Raw genomic sequence first — 21447 nt, 5'->3', positions numbered from 1 at the left:
AGCATGCCTGGTCCAAGACCCACTGTTTTGCAGATGCTCAGTGTGTGTTATGCATAGTACCAGGGGCTCCCTACTGCTGAATATTTGTCCCAGGGAATGCCCCCAGTGGGATAAGACCCACTGCTAGAAGCATTGTACAAAGAGAGAGCTGTAGCGTGTGCACTTTATCGATGAGCGAGGAATGATAGAAGGCAGAAAGGAGACGCAGTAGTCTTAGGAGATTAGGAGCTAGTAATGGGGGGAAAAAAATAAAAAATCTTTCATCTCACCATTTCCAAATGGCCACTTCGATACTACCGGTGAGGTGATAGTTATCATTTGGAAGATGTTCTGTCACCCAGCTCCTCTCCTGCCAGCTAAAATCAGCCTTGTTCCACACCCCACATGTTGCTGAACTGCACAGCAGTGAAAAGTAGTGATGCAAAGCAGTTCCTCAGCTGTGATGAGATGCTGTACCTTTGACTAAGCTATCCAGATCTGATGGCATGTGTGAGCCTCTGCATGACTTAGCTGCTTTTGACCTAGTAAATAAGAATCTCCATCAGGCAATTCAAACTCTTCTCACTGGTAACAAGAGCTGAGTGGATTAGCTGTAGGCTGCCCTGCTGCTGAATTTAGCTGGCGATAAATCTAATATTAGTTTTAAAAAAAGCAAACCCCAAAAACCACAAAGAGTTGGTGGGGTTTTATTCATGTGCTGGAGAAAAAGGGCAGTGGAAGAGGTGTCAAGACTCTTTAGTGTATTTTTGTTTACACAGACGATACTACTGCTGTGATTTGACCTTGGTCTCCTGCCTTTTCCAGGGTAATTCCCAGGTTTTATAGCGCTGTAAGTTAGCTGATAGGGAGCTTCAGGAGACCCAGGAGATTTAATGTTTTTAAGGTTGGGATTTGAAAAGAGCTCAGAGGTGTGTATTTCATTTGCTTAAATTGTGGCAGAAAGTGCTCTGCCTTGCTTCAGGCTGAGCATGTCTCCTGGAATAAGTGTCCTGAGTGGGCTAAACTTTCCTTTTCCTCTGTTTTCTATTTAGGGTTTGAACATGGGCACACAGCCACATGCTTTGACCAAGGCAGACATCCCTGCCCATGTTCTTTACACCGTAGGAACATGTGTGCTCATTATTGGTTCCATTGGCATCATTGGAAATCTCCTAGTTCTCTACGCATTTTACAGGTACAAAAACTCCTTTTATGATTAATCTGACTGGCCTTGAAGTTCACATATGCCTGTGTGAAGATGTTCTGCATTGTCTCCCTCTTGGATTAAACCTCCAAGTAAATGCTGATGGCAATAAAAGTCAGGGAAAAGTACCAACCTCCCCTCCACCCATGCATATCACTGATAACCTCGCTGTAAATTCCTCTTGTTTTAAGGAATTAAAGAAAATGAGAAAGCGAATACCTTATTCTAAAAGCAATTTCAATTGCAAGTTTAAAGAAAAGTTTAATACTTTTAACGAAAGAAAACGCTGTCTCCCTGCTACAGACTTCTTCACTCATCCTGTAGAATTTGCAGAAATACTCCACAAAACCTGACACTCTTCCCAGCAGCCCAGATGTTCTGGAAGTCCCAAGAAGGCCACGTGCTACATGAAATAGTCTCATGTCGTTGGTGTGTTCCCCACTTCAGGCAGATGATAGGATTTCTGTCAGTTTGTATGCTCACTTGGCTTCTGACAGTGTAGGACACAGGCAAAGCTACCACAGCTACAGTATACAAAAATGTCTCGTCAAAAATAAATAGCCACCTTCTGTCCCACAATGTGACGCTGGGTATCAAAATCCTCACTTACTGCTTGCTGTCATCATGTGTGTTTATGCAGAGGGGGTTTACAATGCTAGAAACACCAGCATGGGTATGAACCAAGCATTAGTATTTTATTCTTAAAAATTAGTTTAGTTATTTTGAGTAAGTGGCTTCTAATAAGAGATAAAGGAGAAATTGAATTTGCTGCAACTGTGGATACCTTCATGAGCAGTGTAAGCTCTCTACTTTTCTTGACATTTGTTTGATTTAGCCTGTGTTTAGCGTTAATTTGTCAAAGCAGGAAAATCACCACAGGCAGACGAGCCACCTGCAAAGTTGCGGACTCTTCACCCTCTCTCACTGAGTTCTTGCAGGCAGTTTTGAGACCCAAGATTTTGTCAGAGTTGCAGGAACATTGAGATGGCTTTCTCAATTTCTTTTTCAGTATTTCTTTACCAGCATAAGACAAGAAATTCACGTTAGCTGCAAATATTTCAGTGCACATCAGAAAGGTCTCAGTTGTTCAGCTATCTACACTAAGGGAGGTGTTTGCGGGTAAAATTATTTCAAACTATTGAGAATTGCTGCATGCAAGCTGCAAGAACAAAGCTATTTATAAAATTCTGCATCCATCCAAGAGTGTGCCAAGTCACCTCCTTTTGTATTATATGCACCTGACACCGTGAGAAGTCCTGAGTTCCAAACTCTCGGTACGAAAACGGTTTACTTTGCCATGTAACCAATACAGTGGTTCACACTGAGGGACTTCTAGCTCTGCGTTATACCTTCTCAGTATATCCCTCAAAAGTGACAGTTTCAAGGCAGATATGTGTGAGCTGAACTCACAAATTAATTTAACTTTCCTAGAGGAATATCATATTTGATCAGAGCACCAAGGGCGTATTCAACCTAATAACCCCACGTAGAAGTGAGAGGTTCTTTATCATGTTACCAGCATCTTTATTCCTCTTAGCCAGCACCAAGGGTAATCTTGAACACCAGCTGAAAGTTTCTGAGTAGGTTCTACCTTGAAGTGAGACTATGTGAGGTGGTGAGATATAGGGGAAAAAAGCTGCAAGCGATGTTTTCTTTGGACAAACTTTGCTTGCAGACTGGCTGTTGCTTTCATGATCCTTGTAGTGGCATTTCATGTTGCCTGTTCATCTGCAGCTGAGACTTTTAATTCTCTCTTACTAGATGTATGCAAACAAAAGTATTTTTTCAAATCTCCACACATGTTCTGCTTATGCTGTAGCACTTTACAAAGGGTCATTTAGTTGGTAGCAATGTGGCGACTCTTCAGGTCAGCAGCTTTTAAAAATTCACCAAAAGGAGGTCCTTCAGTGCTAACTGGCTTCAGATCCTGGTCTTGTGCAGTGCAGGACATACTCAGTGCTACTGCATTTATAGGGGACTGTTCTTCCCCTGAACAGATCCATATTTTTCAAGACAGCTGGAATTCTCCCCAATTTGAAGAGGAAACAATCAATTTTAACCCATCCTGCTATTGTCAGTCTTCATTTCAAAATTACTCTATCTGTAACTGCAGTAATTGACTGATAGCGAGTGATTGACTCCAAGTAACCACCTATTCCAACCTGGACGGGAATTGTTTATGCCGGTAAGCAAAGTTATAAAGTTAACTGTTTGCTTTGTCTATTTAGAATCATGTATTTCTCATGTTTTTAAGCAACAAGAAGCTGAGGACGTCCCAAAATTACTTTATCATGAATTTGGCTGTGAGCGACTTCCTGATGTCAGCTACTCAGGCACCCATGTGCTTCGTCAACAGCTTGCACAGAGAGTGGATACTTGGAGATATAGGTACTTTCCAACATTAATTCATACCTCACTAGCTCTACGCTGTCTGTAGCCGGTTTTAGCCATAACAATCTTGGCTTGTGCCGTGGAAACTACAGCACAAGACTCTTGGGTGACAGCCTTGTTTCTTGACATCATCAGTCAGCGTGGTGGCACAGGTTTTGTGTCAGGGGTTTGATTCATTTGTCTTATTTGGGAAAGGGGTCAACATCAACATGTAGTCATGCTACCCTTTAGCTTGCAAGGGCAAATGCTATAGCTGAAGATGTGTGGAAAAAATTATTAAGTTGTAAATAATCTTTCCGGTACTAATTCCAGAGTGAGTTAATATTTTTATTTAGAAATGCACATTGATATCCATTAATATGCTTCTAGCAACCTCACATTTAGTTAAGAGATTTAAACAAGAATGGTCTGTGGAGGACTCTGCAAATTTAAGCTTGTTTTTTGTCCAACTGCAAGAAAGAAAATTTGATGCACGCTCAGTTGATGTTTGATACTGCTCATCACATCATTGGATGAAAATTTGCACCAATTAATGGTTGTGTATTGGTGGAGCGAGCCCAGAGACCATGTATCAGCAGCACAGAAGAGGCGGCTCTTTAGTTTCAGGATGTCTTTAGTCATCCCCTTAGATAAAACCTGTGTCAACTATGACGCTGGCATAAATGAAGCAATTGATTTGGGTTGAGTGGGATTTGGTCCTTAATTGCAGGTTACTTACAAAGACTTGAGAAGAAGTATGCTTTAAGGCTTAATCTGGTACTTTGACTCCTGTCTGTTCCCAGTGGGCTGTTGTCTATTAACACACAGGGTGATGCAAAATCTCAAAAAAATGATTAATCATTTCACATAGGTTTCTGAATCATATTAGGCAGAGCGTAACTCTACAAGTTTTCATCTGCTAGTGCAATGCTTGAATGCAGAGGGGAAAACAAAACCTGTTTCATGTAAAATCTGTCTGGTTTTTTTCTAAAGTGCTGCTATTATATATGGAAGCTGGGGCTATGTTTTACAGCTGTTCTTTTAGCCATCACATTTAAACCACTCCTATATTTTTAAGCCATATAAACCAAAGTCATTTTTTTGAAACACTCATCTGTCATTAGCAGACAGATGTCTGCTGCAGCCTGTTAAGATCAATATATTGGGCAACAGTCCAGGAAAATGCAACTTTAATTAGATTGGATTTTCTTTGAGGCAGTTTTCCATTGAAGAAAAGTTCCCAGTTGCAGGCTCCAGTGGAGAGCAGGGCTTGTAAATACATATGTTTATATTTTATTAATATTTGTGCTTTTTCTAATAAACATCTAATAACTATGACATTCTGAGGCTAAAAAATTCTTCTAATAGGAAAGAAGTCCTGAGCCAGGAGAAGAGTGGGAGGCTTATCATGTCTAGCTCTGAGGGAAAATGTGCATCTGTTTTAAGAAAATCCCTGACATTGCCATTTTCTGCTTCAGGCTGTGACTTGTACGCTTTCTGTGGGGCACTCTTTGGAATAACCTCCATGATGACTTTATTAGCCATTTCTGTCGACCGCTACCTTGTGATCACTAAGCCCCTGCAATCCATACAGTGGACTTCGAAGAAACGCACCATGCAGATCATCGCTGGCGTCTGGCTGTACTCCCTGGGATGGAGCGTGGCTCCGCTTTTTGGATGGAGTATGTTGCCTGCCCTCTATCTCTTCTAGTGTCCCTGATGTGTTCTGTTTTAGCGGTGCTCAGGGCATTAAAAAAAAATGATCTTTTTGATAAGTTCTGAGGTGGATTCCTAGCCACCACCTGATGGTTTCTTGTACCATATATCTGCACTCACTGCAGTGCAGATATCCCTGCTACCACCAGGTTGTATTCAAGAAGAACAAATTGTGGATGGAATATTAGATGTATCTGAGAGTCTGGCAATCAGGACCTCCTCTCCATGTGGGCACTCATGCTCTCAGACCACACGTATGATACAGCCAGCATAGCTCTTGAAGACTACATATACAGTATGGGGTTTATTTTAAGTGCTCAGTTGTTAGATCAGCAAATGGGTAAGCTTTGTCTCTGTGTGTGTGTGTGTGTGTGTGAATAATGTATTCCATGTATTTCATAGGTTCCTATGTGCCTGAGGGATTGATGATATCCTGTACCTGGGACTATGTCACCTACTCCCCCGCAAATAGGAGTTACACAATGATTTTATGTTGCTGCGTGTTTTTTATTCCCCTGATAATAATATTCCATTGCTATTTATTTATGTTCCTGGCCATAAGACGGACTGGCAGGTAAGCAATGTAGCTAAAATGAATGCATCTTCCCTTTTATTGTAACAGAAGATTTTCTCAACTTGTTTAGCTGCAGAAAAATCTGGATCAAAAATTCGTCTGAATTGAAATTAGAAGTGGCAGATCATTAACAGCTCTAAGTGGAGGAATATTTTTGCGAATATAAAATGGATGTATATATGTATTCTGTTGAAATCTCTGGTGGCTCTAATCTTATCCTAGAGTGTGGTAATTAATAATACATAAGATAAAGTTATAGTCTGGATTATATGTATTTCAAATTTGCAATACAAGGAACACAGTCCTTGTGCATTCCAGCACAGTTTTCATCCCCAAGGGATGATAAACAGCATGTAGCAATGGGGGGGAATCATCTACCTTTGAGCTGCTTTATAAACCTAACAGTCCTCATATTTTTTGGCAGTTTTATTTAAGGTAGGCATCCCAGAAAACCTTTGGTTCACTCAAGCTTTACAGCTGTGCACACAGTATCTGACTGTGCTTTTTGGGGCACTTTTTTTTCTTAAATTCTTTATCAATATTTGAAATAAAAATAATAGTACAGTGCTACATCTGTAAGGTAGTTTCATTCTGTCAGTTATTTTTCTCCTAATGAGAACATGACTTATATTTGGTCTGATCCAGTATCAGCTGGAGCTGTGAGTCCTTCCCACCACTTAGAGTGTCATCAGCTCCAATGGCTTTTCCCTATGCCTATCTGCAGGCATTTGTTGAAATCATTTGTCTTCATAAGGCAGAATTCCACTTTTAAAAGCATGTTTATGGCTAAATTGAAGTTCTTCTGAACTCTATATTAAGCCTTGGTCTTGGTTTTTACTCTGCTTTGTGTATGTGTATTTTGTACCAAGCAAAGGAGCAAAGAATGCATCCCTAAAACTATGGTGTCTTCTACACCCATAAAGCACACATTTTTCTGTGTTTCAAGATCTTTCTGTGTCTTTTGCTTACTAACACAGTAAACTCACTTTACAAGTATGTTCACAGCGCACCAGGAAGCAGTTTGTTACCCTGCTGGCTGGTAATTACAGTCTTCAGCCTGAAACATATAATTTAACAACACTGTAAAAATTGTTATTTCTTTGCTAAAGTATTTAAAATGCTAACCCTTAAAAATCCATTTTTTTAAAAAATAAAGCATGTAGTGTTTGCTTGATGTGAGAAGAGAATTTGATGGGACTTTTTTCTCAAAAAATATCAGGAGTGCCTGTTGTATCCCCCCCCCCCCACAAAAAACCACTATTCTCCAGAGAATAAAGCTTCAGGGAGGTAAAAGTGTCCCTGTAAGCTCAGGTTCCTCTGAGTAGTCAGGGTGTTGTAGCACATGACACCTCATGAGCTGGAATTGCTGCAAGCTGTTCCTCCCTTGAAAAGGAAGGGCCATAAGATTTGGTTTTTGCATCCATGTCTTTACTTGTTCCACCTCTGAGAGTAACGAAGGGCAAGGGGTACCACCCTTTACCGTCCCAGCCTGAATCCCTCCTTGTGTTAGGATAAGGACATGGCAGTCCCATCGTGTAGCCCCAGGGGTTCTTCTGGCTCAGTCCCACAGACAAATAAAAAGCCTGGAACCATTTTACTACATTAATTACCTTTGAGAGTTTTTAAATATCAGAGTACAAAAGAAGAGTTAGAGCAGAGGAAGTTGAAATCTGCTTCATTTTGCTTATTTCTGAGAACTTATTAGAGATGTTGCACCTGGATATTTTCACCCTCCTGCTGACATGTCTGTATTTTTCCTCCCTCACAGAGATGTTCAAAGGCTGGGGTCCTGCAGCCGGAAAGCCTACCTCTCTCAGTCTATGAAAAATGAATGGAAATTGGCAAAAATTGCTTTTGTGGTCATCATTGTATTTGTCTTGTCCTGGTCTCCATATGCCTGTGTCACCTTGATTGCCTGGGCAGGGTAAGTGGAAACATAATCCAGAGAGTATGGGCTATTCTGAAACAAATATGATTAGTACTGTCACCCACAAGAAACAGATATTCCTTCTGAAAGGGTTTTAAATAATTACTGCTTTAGAGGTGATATTGCATTCTTCACTACGTCCCTGTGAATAAAGCCAGAAAAGTGATTATTACTCTATGTATTTTAAAACTATTTTGAGTTTTATCTGCATTTTTGGTACACATCCCCCATGATACTTTCTTTGTATGAATTGGAGGAGTTACCTCATTTCTCTCTTAACACCTCTTCTCTCAAGAAGCTTCCTCCATATACTGCTGCCTCTAACAGAGGGCAGAAAAGAGGTTATATTCCTGGATATTCACCCCTGAGCTTCTGTCTTCCTCCAGCTGCTCTCTGCTCCAAAGGGACCTGTTATCTTGTCAGTGCATGTTCTTGATCTCAAGGCCATGTTGGATGGGGCTTTGAGCAACCTCATCTAGTGGAAAGTGTCCCTGCCTATAGCATAAAGGTCGGAATTAGATGATCTTTAAAGGTCCAGTCCAAACCAAGCCACTCTGTGACTCTATGATATTAATTGTGATTAGCCAGCACTGATGTAGATCACACATGACTGATTGTGAGAGCTTAAAGTTGAGAGGAGAAAGTTGGTTTCAAGCTACTTCTAGTCCTCTCTTCCTTCCACAGTGTTTGCAACTGAGTCACTGACACTGATTACTGTGCAGTGTGGCTGTTGCTGTTGAAAGTTTTAGGTTTGAGTCTGTTTGTTGGGTTTTTTTAAATCACCATTTGCTTTTCCCAGATGTTCATGATGCAGGTTGTTTTGGTGGGGTTTTTGTGTTTTCTTTTTCACCTAGTGTAGAAATAGAGAAGTTGATTCTTTGTGTACCTGGTCATCCCCAAATAGATAACTAGTTACTTGCCTGTCTTTCCTCTTCTCCAAACAAATGGAACTAAGTATGCGCTGTCAAATGCAAGCCTTTCGTCTGAGCAAAGAATGCATTTAAGTGAATTAACATTTATGGGATGTTCCTTATAAAGATGCCACAGCACAAAAAACAGTCAAAAAGAGTTATATGATTTAGTAATTTAGTATTAATCCATGGCATAGCTGTGTGTAATGTTTTTGCTTTGTTTTAGTCGAGGCAACACCTTAACACCATATTCCAAATCTGTGCCAGCAGTTATTGCCAAAGCATCTGCAGTCTACAACCCCATCATATATGCCATAATTCACCCAAGATACAGGTACAGTAAACATATAGGTATGTGTAAAACTATACTTGGAAAAGCGTATCTTACAACGAATGAAATACCCTCATTCCCTCAGCCTCACCCCATGTGACGATGCTCACTTCTGCCTTGATCATGCCCCATCCCATGATGGGATCCAGGTGGTCAGACCCTGCACCATATCCACCTGGTGCAGGGCAGCCCAGACTGCACATGGAGCTCCAGGTGTGGCCTCAGGGGTGGCCAACAGAGGAGAACACTCCCTCCCTTCACCTTTCTTCCCCTTCACAACGCTGCTCTGTCCTGTGGGGCTGCACAAGACCATGACTGACAAAGGAGGAGGAGGTGGTGATGCTCAGGGTCTTCTTCTGCCATATCGGGGACAGCTGCTAAAGAGCACTCTCCAGATAATAGGTCCTAACCAGAGAGGCTCGAAAATCATATCGTCACCTATTTAAGAAGCTATATTAGGCATATGTTCAAGATTTGGTATTCTGAAGTGCTTCAGTTATTTTTATGCCAACTTTGGTACTAATATAAACAAGTCGCTGGTCTCTGGGAGAAGCTCTGTAAAAAGTAAACAGCATTTTCATAGAAGTTCTGTGCGAACTGGGAGCCGTAGGAAGCTGATAATCCAAAGTGAGCTCCCTACAAATGAGAGAGTTTTCCAAATATATTGAAAATATTGCTTTTTAGTTAGCAGGCTGGCTAACTTTGGTCAACAAGTATTTGCCTTCAAAAAATAAAGCAGGCATTTCTGAAACGCTCTACTTTGTGGAAAGAAGTATATTCTGAAGGCTGTTTTCATTTTTGTTTCATTTAGTTTTGGGAAAAAGACTTTTCATTCTCTACCTTTTTCAAAAACACTTTGTCTTAAAGAGTTTTACGCTACACTAATAGAGTTCAATGGACAAAATACACTGTTGATCACTTGTCTGAAACACTTCAGTGTTTTTTTCATATATGAAGTATTTCCAAACCTATGGCTCCACAGGCAAATTATACTATACTTAAATTCTACTTATTAGTACAGATACCAATTACTATGTATTTTAAAACAGAATACTGTGCCAACCCAGCACAATTTCACTAGCCAATATTCAAACACTATTCAGTCTCAATAAGCTGTATGATTAGCTAACATTTTTTTTTTTGCTGTTTATTTCCTTCTCTCACAGGCAGTGAATGAATTTCTGAGCTAAAAGGTATGAATCTGGCCTTTTATCCAGGTCTTCTGACTGCAGTAAAGTAAGGAATAGAGAGAATAAATACAATTTCTTTCCACGGAGTGGATTATTAGAAAGGCAACAATGCATTGTAAAAAAAAAATTTCCATACTGTCACTCTGATGGGAAACTTGCAAGCTTAGGTGAATAGGATGATAATTTAATATACTATGAAAGACACTCCTCCAAAGAATCAGAAACCTTTCTCTTTGCAGAAGGCAGCCCATTATAATCTTTAATAACTTCTCCAGAGCATCCCAGCTGGTCTCCAGAGACCAGCTCAGCCTTCCCCAACATTTAAGGAAAGCACGAAAAGGAGCCACCTTGCATTTGAGAAAGGTCACCTGCTCTTTGAGGTAGCTAGGACCTGGAGACGTGCATAGTATGGACACATCAAAAATGATTGTGTCTTCAGTTGTGTAGTCCTAAAGGGAGTTCCAAAATACTTCTGCAAGTGAATAAGCTGGTACGGTGTTCTGCTGAATGGTTTCAAACAAGCACAAACTTAGCTGCACTTCCCAGACACTATGCAAGCTAGAACTTCTTTTTTGAAGTCAATGCTTCATCTGGAAATAGCCTCCCAGCTTCAGCTGAGGAACCTATTCAAGTACTGGCAAAGCATGCCACTTTAGTTAAAACTTCAAAAATACTTGGGTTCCAAAAATCCACAAAAAAAATAGTTTTCTGGGGAGCTGTTTTTGGAGATTTTTTGTTTGCTTGTTTAGGGAAGGGATACACCTTCATTGTGTTCTCAGCCCTATTTCCAGCGTAAGGTGGGATCCTAAATATTTTTTCACCTTTACGACTCACAGCAGTGTACTCAGAAGAAATTATACCTCACACAGAAGGCATAGTTCAGAGCTTGCAATTTCCTCCCATAGCTGTGTGTAATGTGTTTTTGAAACGCTGTCAGTGAAAAAATACTTTTTTATATAAAAGGATAAATGCTTGCAGCAGAACTGATATTCAGCATATCTCTAGAGTGTTTGCAAGTCTTTCCAAGTGTTTTTACCAAAGAGGGATGCTGCGTCAAAATTTTGGACGAAAACATGTGGGTGCCATAGTGATATGTGCCACTAGATGGCAGGGTTAGTCGTCGGTATGAAGTTTGTCTTACCCGAGAAGCAGAAAAGCTTCTAAGTTTTGCCTGAAAACGAGGATTTGGGAGCTGGACATTAAGTTCACTGTTTTGAATTATCTGATCAATGACTGTGTGGTTCCAAGAACAGTTAAAGTTTCTCAGAAGCTGGTGGAAATACACCCAAAAATTGTGAAAAATTATGCTCTGTTTGAAAAGTCTGCTATCGAAACTACCATTTCGCATCCTCCAAAAACCTCAGGCCATCTTATTTTTTGAAGGTGATAGAGTATTTTAAAATAAGAGAATGCCTAGTGGCAGATGTCCTGCAGAAGTTGACTGAGTTTTGCATGACTGGCTGGCACATCATGAAATTGGTATTTTTTCTAATCCAAAGTTATTGTGTTCAGTGATTCCTTATATTATTTTTGCAAGGTCAAGTGAATATTTTCAAAGCAGATACCATACAGTGAACTGCTTTAATTAGTCTTTTTCCTACCAGCATCGGCTTTTCATTTAAGACTATATTAAGAAAAAGTCTGGAGCCCACAGAGGATTTCAGACATTCTCTTAAAAAGTGTTTTGGTTTATTTTTTTCTTGCTTCCTACTTTATATTTCTAGACACATCAGCAACAGAAGTGTTTATGGAGTTGTTGTGAAGACTTTCCATAGACCTAGGAGTTACCCAGACAGGAAAAGAAGTAATGTTGGGTCCTTTGTGAAGAATCAAACACGCAGTTTTAAAACAGAAAAAGCAGCTACAGTAAACCAATAAGTCAGCTGGTGAAAACATCTTGGCAGGACCAATTTTGCTTGAATAGTGAATAATGAACATGTATGTAAAGTCCAGGGTTCCTGGATAATTTCCTTGAAAGTAATTTACCCAATGATGGATAAATATGCCAGTCTGTTCGGGCCCTAGACTCAAGTGCTTGGTCAGTGGATGAATTGCCATTTTGTATTGGAACTACTGAAGCTAGTTAAATCAAAGTTATTCTCCAAATCTTTCTAGAAATCAGGATCTAAAGCATTCAGATATGGCTCAAACCAGTGATATACCAAAGCAAGGTGCTTTTTGGCACAGAGAGTTGCTGTCACAACGTCTTAACACCCCAACAAATCAAATAAGTTTTTTGGGGGATTTCCTTACCTTAAGTAATGGGAAAAAAAAGTACATTACAATGAAAGCAAATAAAAATGTAATAGTGACCTTTGTGCTAACACTTGGCTTTTAAGAACCAGTCTGAGAGATTAATTGCTATATACAGCTCTGCCCATGCCCTCCCCACCAGTATAAAGGAGAAACACACTTCTCTCCCTGATAGGTATCACTGAAAGTAACACATATGGGTAAGTAAGGAAATGTGTGGAACGTTTTAATTCATTAAATGCTGTTTTGTGAGGGAAGAAAGTTTTCAATCCTTTAACAACCCATATACGAGAGAATGTCACTGGGCTCTTTTAGACTTATTGCAGAAACTGTCTTAGATTTTAGGTTTTGTAATCATTTGTTCATAGCAAACAGGGAAATTCTGCATCTCCCTGTTTCCAGCTTGCTCCCAAGTGAAACACAATTATACAAAAAATTATTTGTTTAAAACAAAAGTTTGCAATTACTATATATATCTATATCTATATCTATATATATTTATATGAATGATTTGGGGTGACTCCTTTATTTCATAAAATTATGAAAATATTATTAAAGCACCTCAGTTTACACCTATTATGTAATTCACATGGATAGTATTAAAATTATCTTCAAAATCAGCCCACAATATATCCCTCAACAGTCTTCCCAATTATTAGTAAAATTAAAACTCTGGTCTCTCCAGAGATCAAAAATGTTCTTATGCTGCCCTTGGAAATTCCCCATCAGACATAGTTTTCCTGAACCTCCAGCGTGAGGAGTTGTCTGCATGAAATCCCTTGTAATAGGATGGTATGTTTTACACCAGCCTGAAATAATTGCATAGTTTGCAGCCCCAGGTAGGCTGTGGCAGACATCAGAAGCTATGTCTATGTGTGAGGGAAGCAGATCAGCTTCTCATTTGGGAAAAAGAGCTAGCAGCTGCTTTTTCAACACCAGCCTGAGGTCTTCAACATAAAAGTGAACCTACGGTGGCTTGGTATTTTCTCGTGTCCTGTAAACTCTTGCTGATTTTCAAAACTTTATTTTCTGCACAACATCAGCTCTTTGTTTTAATCCAGCCTCCTGCACCCCAAACAGCACCCCAAACCCAGACATAATACAGATAAATAACAACATCCGATTCTTCTGGTCCTCTCCTCCTTCATTTTTTTCCACTCGTCCTGTGCCTTTGCACGGGATGAGTGGAGAAGTATGAAGAACTTCATACCAGCTAACCTGAAAGTTTTTCTGGGTTAGCTTCTTAATTACATCAGAAGCAATCATGCTCTTCAAGATGTTTTCAATTCTTACTGCTTATTCATGCAGCTCTTCCATACAAGTGGTTTGACCTGAGACCCAGAAGCCACCTGCTCTTTTCCTTTCAGCCTGCCGAGTAGCTTTCACTAGATACACCATTCTGTTTCCATGTAGTCTTTAAGACCTCCTCAATCAAAACCAGAAACTGCTGAGGTTATGTAAAGACATAGTACTTTCACCAAATGATTTCCAAAGCTGCATGATCAATGTGCCATTCTTTTCTTTTTCTTCTCCCGTTAGAAAAACCATCCATAATGCTGTTCCCTGCTTGAGGTTCCTAATACGAATATCAAAGAACGACCTCCTGAGAGGCTCCATAAATGAGTCATCATTCAGGACCTCTCTCTCCAGCCATCAGTCTCTTGCTGGCAGGTCCAAGAGCACTTGTGTTGCATCAGTTTCCACTGGAGAAGTTGTAAGTCTTTTCTTGTGTCCATGAAGGAAAGTGAGTATGATATTTCTCCAACTCCCAAAATAAGTGACTCTATAAATACGTATTCAAAATGAGAGAATGGAAAAGGATGGTGGAAGCTAGATGTTTTTGGTCATGTGAGGTCATTTCTGCAAAGCCTTTGCTGGAGTTCATCAGTGATGATTTCTGGCCAGAGAAAGCATCTAGGCCAGCATATCTGCATGGTTCAGATGCCTACAGGGACTGTGGATGTTCAGGTTGTCTTTGATGTGAATTAAAATGTTCTTGAGTAGCCTGATCTAGTTGAGAGGCATCCCTGCCCGTGACAGGGAGGTTGGACTAGATGATCTCTAAGGTCCCTTCCAGCCTAGGCCATTCTGTGATTCTATGTAAAAAGAGTCACTGGCAGGCACTCTCCATGTCACCAATCACCTCCTATAATTCAGTATTTGAAGGGGCTGAAGGACAGCAAAACAGTCTTCCATCCGAAGTTTTTGAACCTATCCAAAAGCTGCCTTATATTTTAAACGAAATGCATTTCCTGTAGGACAGGAAACTTTTTGATTTGTTTCCCTGAATTTTAACCATAAGGAGTGGAAGACTCCTACACCTGGAGTGAGGTGGGATGTTTTGCAAGCAGCGCATCTCAAGTCTCATTAATGGGACTCTTGTGGAATGTTTTCGTACTGTACCTCACAACACAGCCTGAGGATCCCCAGATTTGCTTGCCTAGCCTTTCATAGTCTTCAGGGCATTGGCAGCACATTCGTGTTTATCTAATTGTTGCTATATTAGGGCAAAAGACATTAATGAGATAGAAAAAAGTTACTCACTATGAAATTCAGTGTACATATTGGTGCTTGAAGATATAAATAAATGCCTAAGTATTTTTGTTGCAATGTAAATGAAAATGAGATAACCTATCCTGCTGATTTAATTCCATTCACAGACCACTGATTACACAGTGATGCATGAGAGTATTAACTGTGATGATTTCATAGACTGTAAAATACCCAGATTATCCTTGGAATATGAGGTCAGTGTATGCAACGTGCCAATAGCCTACCATAAAAAAAAAATATATTTTGTTTGGGGTTGCTTATAAGCTTGAGCAAACAGAGCACCTGCACTGTATGTATCTGTATCCCACTGAGTTCATGGGGACTACTTTTCTGCTTACACTTGTGCTTCATTCACTGGTTGTAGATAGCACGTATAGCAACAGGGAAATGTGTTGTCATAGCTTAAAACGGAGATGCTCCTCATTTACTTATTTCCAGCCTTTTTTGCCTTTTTACCTTTTCATTTTCATTGTCTTAAAGTTTATTTCTAAATTATCTCCTGTTAGTCCTTTGTTTGGAGGTAATTTCATCTGCGTCACCCATCGTGACCCAAGAAGCTTTCTGTTCTTTGCTGTTTTTCACTACTTGGTTTTGGTTTGTTTGAGTTAGCAGGTTATTGTGTGGGTTTGATTGAGATTGCTATTTAAAGAGATGGGAAAATGTGGTTAAGAGACTCCAGCCTGTGGCACAGCTTTGCCTTAGGAGACTCAACTAAAACACCGGCTGCTAGTGATGCACAGCACCGTGTTTTGCTGAGTCGTAACACGCAAAGGTGATTGTCCTTGGGGCAAGCGACAGCTCAGTGCGGCTGTACGGATTTTAGCTGAACCAGCAGCTGCTGAAATAAAAGCTATGCTCAATGCCTCTTGCATGACAGCATGACTGAATGAAATTTTTGAATGCTCCAATGAAGTATTAATGGGCAGGCATGACACCGGCAACACTGTAAAAGACAGAGCTGTTGCCACCAACACTTTACTCTGTGTGTTATGTACATGTTAGTGTAGGAAGCCAATGTATTTGTGAGTTGCATTTACAGTTTGATTCCACAAGAGAGGAGAAATAAATGGGTGGCAATACATAGATATAAGGAGGGATGGTTTCTACATAAATAGAAATGGTCTCAGCACTTAAAATTTTAAGTGGGATTTTTTTTTAATATGAGAAATGAAGACATGAATAGAAGGCGGTATATGAATTTCATGTAGAAGACAGGTCAAAACAATTCTAACTCACACAGGCCCATTGAATCTGCTCATACAAAAATAGGTGGTGTGACAAAGAGCAGGTTTTCCTTTCAAAATGGAAAAAATCTTAAAACCAAAATGAGTAAGTTTCTATAGCTTGGAATGAAGAGACCTACAGAAGGCATCTCAGGCATTTGTGTAAACACCAGAAGTGGGACATTAGTACCAAATTGGAGAGTTGAGTAGGGACTGACACAGTAAGATCAGCTGTTATGAGCTGCTTTTTAAGTGCGGTTGGAAGAGATAATACTTGTGTCAAGGGGCCATGGATCGTATTATGGTAACGAGGGGATGCTTGAGAGCTAGAGGTTGGACTCAATGATCTTGAAGGTCTCTTCCAACTGAAACTGTTCTATGTTTCTATGATTCTATGATACGGTCAAACTATGCACTGGTTTCCACAAAGTTAGGAATGATGGATTTACAGGCTCTTTCAAGCACATAAATGGAATGGAATGGTTACAATGTCATTATTTTCTTCATTACTGTCACGGACTTGGAAAATTAGTGCAGAGCACACCCATTGCTTCTTATCCACTAATGATGGTTCAGAAAAGCAGGAAGCTCATGGGGCTTGAGAAGGTCTGGGTCTTCTGGTTATGTAGCTGGGCTGTATACAAATGTGATTTTGGACCTGTCCCTCTCCACTGTTTTCTACCAGCTGATAGTCATGCAGAATGCAATATTCAACAGATTGGTTATAAGGTCTTTAGACTTTAGGTGCTATGCAGCTATAAGCATAGCACAAGCAATACGATAAAAAAGGTTGAAAAACATCCTGGTGAAAAGATTAAATAATTTTTCATTATTTCAAAGATTTTTTTTTTTGGTTCAGAAGAATAGCCCAGTGTGACAGGATTAAAAATCAAGCCTCTCCCCAGGGGATTTTTGAGTGTGAGATCTGTGTTAGAACAGCTTTAATTTTGTGCAAGTACGCATGCTTTCTGCTAGAGTTTGAGAACTTTTAGAGCTTGAGAAAGGATGTAACTGTCTGAAATCCTTCCTCATTTCTGATTAGACCTGGAGCACTGTAGAGCTTGATCCTGTAGAGCCAGTTCATAAGAAACTGCAGCCTCGACGAAGTCATTCTTTCTCAACAAGTCTGAGACAGGAGAAGAGAGACCTACTCCCAAAGACCTGCAGCCGTGATCCACCAACTGCAGAAAAGGTCAGAAAAAAATCTCTGTAGGGACTCTCCATTTTAAAGTTAATCTTGTTACAGTACATAATCTTTGGAATAATAATTCAGCCCTTATACCCACCTGTTTCATCTGTAGGCTTTATTTATATTACTTTCAATGTCCTCTTCATATTTGCTGTTATTTTTTTGTGACTAATGAGAATGACAATAATGCCTTATTAACATTTTTTTACTAATATGTTGCCTTTTTTTGGAAAGCCAACATTAGCTCATTGCTCTAAAGCTGCATTAAAGCACAGTCAATAGCATCAAATGTAAGAAGGTGCCTTCTTTGCCTCTTTGCCTGTTTATCTACCTCAGCTCTGGTTCCTCCCATCCTGACCCTTGTGTTCTATATTGTGTCAGCCTCCTTTTATCACAAAGTCAGGGCTACAAAACAGAGTTTGACATGATAGAAGCCACCCTTTTTCTGCTTTTCAGTGTATGTTAAAATGTTTTATTTTTGTTGAGGAGGAAGACAAGAAAGAAACTCCCATTTCACCCTAAGGGTGGGAGAGTCTGGCAGCTGCCACCCTTCCCTCACTGAAAGAGGAGACGGTGAGTACTCAGCGCATCTTCTGTGGATGCATCATGCTCCTTGCCAAACCGCTGAGGTTTGGCATCATGCTAGTGAGGACCACCCTGTTCCTTGAGGAACTGCTGGGGATGGGAGCAGTAAGTCACCCAGGAGTCAGTTTCTGCCAGAATTGTAGTACTGGTTTCAAGATGAATATTTGTACAAGTGACACAATGTCAAGCAGATATCAGTGCTGCATTTTCAAGAAAAGACAGACATAGGCTTGCAATCCCCTGTCTGTGGCTGGACCGAGTAGCACCCACTTTTTGATTGAGGCACTTTTTTATGAGGTTACTGTACCGTGTGTAACCCAACACCTGCACCTTCGGCAGCTACAGCATCTGCCTCTTTTCCCATGTGTTCCTTTCCAGCTCTGAGGCTAATTGTCTAGAGAGAGCGTAGTTTAAAACAAGAGCTGTTCTGGAAATTTCCAGCCATCCAATTACCCAGTTCCTGCATGCGTCTACCCTGTCTTCTTTCATGTGTCTCCTTAAGATCAAGTCCTGAGAAACTTTGGTCATTTCCTGTAAGTGTTGGGGATAGTATTAATGGAAAAACAGTGGCTTCAGATGTAGTGGTAGGCAACATGGACTCAAATCTACTACCAGCCTCCACTGCCCTCCGTCACTAGCACAGACCGTCCAAGGTTGTAGGCAAGTGGCAAAGACAAGAGTTTGCCTCCAGGTTCTGGAGAAACACCAGCTTTTTGTCTCATAAAGGAGGAAAACAAAATAAATCTAAGGTGGTCTGCCTAAAGGTGTTCAATAATTAAATATTCCTGGAATTTAGCAACTGTGTAGCCCACAAGAAGGCTGAGATGCGATAATTTTTCTTTGAAAGACATCTCTTGTGCTATTTTGATAAATAACCTTGAACGGAGCAGCTTCAAGTTGAGGCTTTTGGTGGTATTCGCTGAGATATGTGTTCATTTACATTGAATGGTCAAAGCCTCATTTGCTTAATATTTTCAGCAAAGATGCCTGTGTGGTGGGAAGGTCCTTTCTCTGTTTGCTGAATGCAATGTATCAATATTCATTCAATCAGAATAAATATTTATGTGTCAAGCTCAGTTAGAATGTTCAACTATGAGGACACCAATTTATCCTTAAAAAAAATACAACTAATCCTACAGAAACACTACTACATTTTTAGATATTTTTTTTAAGGTTTTAATAGCATTACTGGATTGTCTATGACTGAATTCCAGTTACAGCACTTCCAGAAATTCTCAGTTATGAAAATGCAAGTGTGAATTTGATGAATAATTATCTAGCTTTTTAACTAAATAAATTTTTTAAAAAAGAATCTTAGACTTCCTTTGTTTTCTTTAAGAAGACCATCTCAACAACATCTAAAATATTTGCCTACCTCTGAATTATTTTCACTAACTGAGATCAAGACTCTTTAATGGACAGTTGCAAATGGGTTGTCAAAAAAGAAAAAGTATTCCTCAGGTGAAAATAAAAAAGCTGAATCAGTGGTTTCCAGAGCATAAAAACTCATGCTAATGTTTTCTGTGCTGCCACAAAGGCGTGATCCAACCCCGTGACTTACTACGGTCAGTTAGGATGGGAACAGACTTGATGTAGAATGACACCTGTAAACCTGGCATGGCAGCGAAGGTTTTCAGAAACATTAAAATGCAGGCAAATGTTACGAGGTTTGGGTACTTGGTTTCAAAGGAGAGTTGCCAAGTGTGCTCTGTGCATCCAGGTTTTATGCCAAGGGAATTACTCGTCTTGAAAGCTATTTAAAAAAGCCTTGGAAGTGTTATCTTGTCCACTAAGCCGTATCCATCCTTCTGCTGCAATGAAAACAGCACTTGAAGCAGGGAGGAGTGGGTTTGAGTTTGGATTTTTTTGATTCTATCGTTACCTTTAATCTGGAAGAATGGAATTTTCTTTTCCGTCTGGTTGATTTAAACCACTTCTTTTAGCACATTGTGCTTACCCCTACTTGGGTAGGTAAGTACAGTGGCTGGAGAAATCATTATCCATAGGAATTGGTGAATGCTTCCACAATGCTTCAGTATCTAATTTTAAACTCGTACTGATAGAGGGAGAGAGAGTGATGCTAGATAGTGGGTTTGTTGGGTTTTTTTTGTTGTTTTTTTTTAAAGCAATGAAATTTGTGTGGAAAACAAATGTGTTTGGGTTTCGGTGTGTAAAATTAGACTAGACTTTTGCTATACAGTAAAATATTATGCCAAACTACTAGCTAAGACTGAGATGATGACTCCTAAATCTTAAGATTAACTGATCTTAACTAACTTAATTCTTAACTAGACCAGGAGTATCTGCAATAGAGAAGTCTGCAATTAAGATGTGTTAAAAAGAGAAATATTTTTTTTAACCCGAAAGTCAGGCAAGTGTAAGAACGGGCACTTTTTTTTAATTCCTTTTTTTCTTTTGTGTCTCTGCTGATATTTGAGCATGTCTTCTTTTGCTTCATTTAGTATCCCGGTTTCTAAGCTGAAGATGTTAACACATCATGATTTTCCCTCTTTCTAGTCAACGATTCAAGTGTTTGGAAAATATGACTGGTGGCTCGCACAGTGACTAGTGGCAATGAGTATTTCAGCTACTAGTTTCCATAGTCGTATGCTGTATGACAACACTAAAGTTTATGTCTCCACTCCAGGTTTCAATCTCCTCCAGCTGTTTGGAGAAGGTGCTTGGGCAGCCAGTCCTACGCAGTCCCCCTGCAAGGCTCGTGACCAGCTCCTTAAAAGCAGCCTCTTTGCCTGTTGGTTTGAATAGCAGCAGCATCAGCAGAGGAGGAGACTCAGGTACTTCACAGTTGGCAAGCCAAGAAAGTCAAATTAATGGAGTCCTGGACTCTATCATTAGCAGCACGGTCCCTCGCATCATCATCATTCCTACCTCAGAGACCAACCTATTTCAAGAGGAACTGGGACAGGAAGAGCCAGAATTATTCCACTTTCATGACAAAAAGGGCAATCTGCTGGACTTGGAAGGGCTTAGCTCATCCATAGAGTTCCTTGAAGCGGTTGAGAAATTTCTGTCCTAAATTTGTCAAAAGAAAACTTTCCAGTAATTATTTTCTTGGCATCTTCTCTACTCAATTATACCAAATAACCAAAGCCTCATAGGTTAGATCATCAGACTTTTTGTATGTTTATACGGTAGTCACTAGGCAGCCTTTGGATTTATCTTTGTCCAGCCCAGCTCAAGCATGGAAACAGGCTTTCTTTCAGATTGTTCTGCAGGAAATGAGCAGTGGAAGATCTGGCAGCAAGATCAAGTGACATCCATCAAGTCGGCCACCTGCTTCATGGGGCCCTGATTCATAACCGCAGGTGGAGGTGCCAGCAGAAGAAAAAAATGACTGAATGAGAGCAGGGGCAGTTGCTCAGTGTTTCTGCTACCTGCGCATGAAACAACACTCCTGCTTTGGCAGCTCTCTTCCAGACGG

General features: G+C 40.1%; 1 protein-coding gene across 1 annotated transcript in view; it reads left to right on the top strand.

Annotated features, from left to right (window-relative positions):
* Positions 1 to 21042, top strand: part of LOC104275728 (melanopsin-like) — a 35219-nt gene extending 14177 nt beyond the window's left edge. The window contains exons 2-10 of the mRNA XM_009871766.1: positions 1032 to 1174; positions 3438 to 3571; positions 5032 to 5235; positions 5672 to 5843; positions 7612 to 7767; positions 8908 to 9015; positions 13995 to 14169; positions 17274 to 17423; positions 20653 to 21042. Coding sequence (XP_009870068.1) covers positions 1041 to 1174; positions 3438 to 3571; positions 5032 to 5235; positions 5672 to 5843; positions 7612 to 7767; positions 8908 to 9015; positions 13995 to 14169; positions 17274 to 17423; positions 20653 to 21042 — 1623 coding nt within the window. The 5' untranslated portion in view covers positions 1032 to 1040. The remainder of the gene's footprint in view (positions 1 to 1031; positions 1175 to 3437; positions 3572 to 5031; positions 5236 to 5671; positions 5844 to 7611; positions 7768 to 8907; positions 9016 to 13994; positions 14170 to 17273; positions 17424 to 20652) is intronic.
* The last annotated feature ends 405 nt before the right edge of the window (positions 21043 to 21447 follow it).

Source organism: Apaloderma vittatum, unplaced genomic scaffold (genome assembly GCF_000703405.1).
Source record: "Apaloderma vittatum isolate BGI_N311 unplaced genomic scaffold, ASM70340v1 scaffold12606, whole genome shotgun sequence".
Classification (NCBI taxonomy): domain Eukaryota; kingdom Metazoa; phylum Chordata; class Aves; order Trogoniformes; family Trogonidae; genus Apaloderma; species Apaloderma vittatum.
The sequence above is the reverse complement of the archived record's forward strand: the minus strand, read 5'-3'. Positions and strand labels throughout refer to the sequence as shown.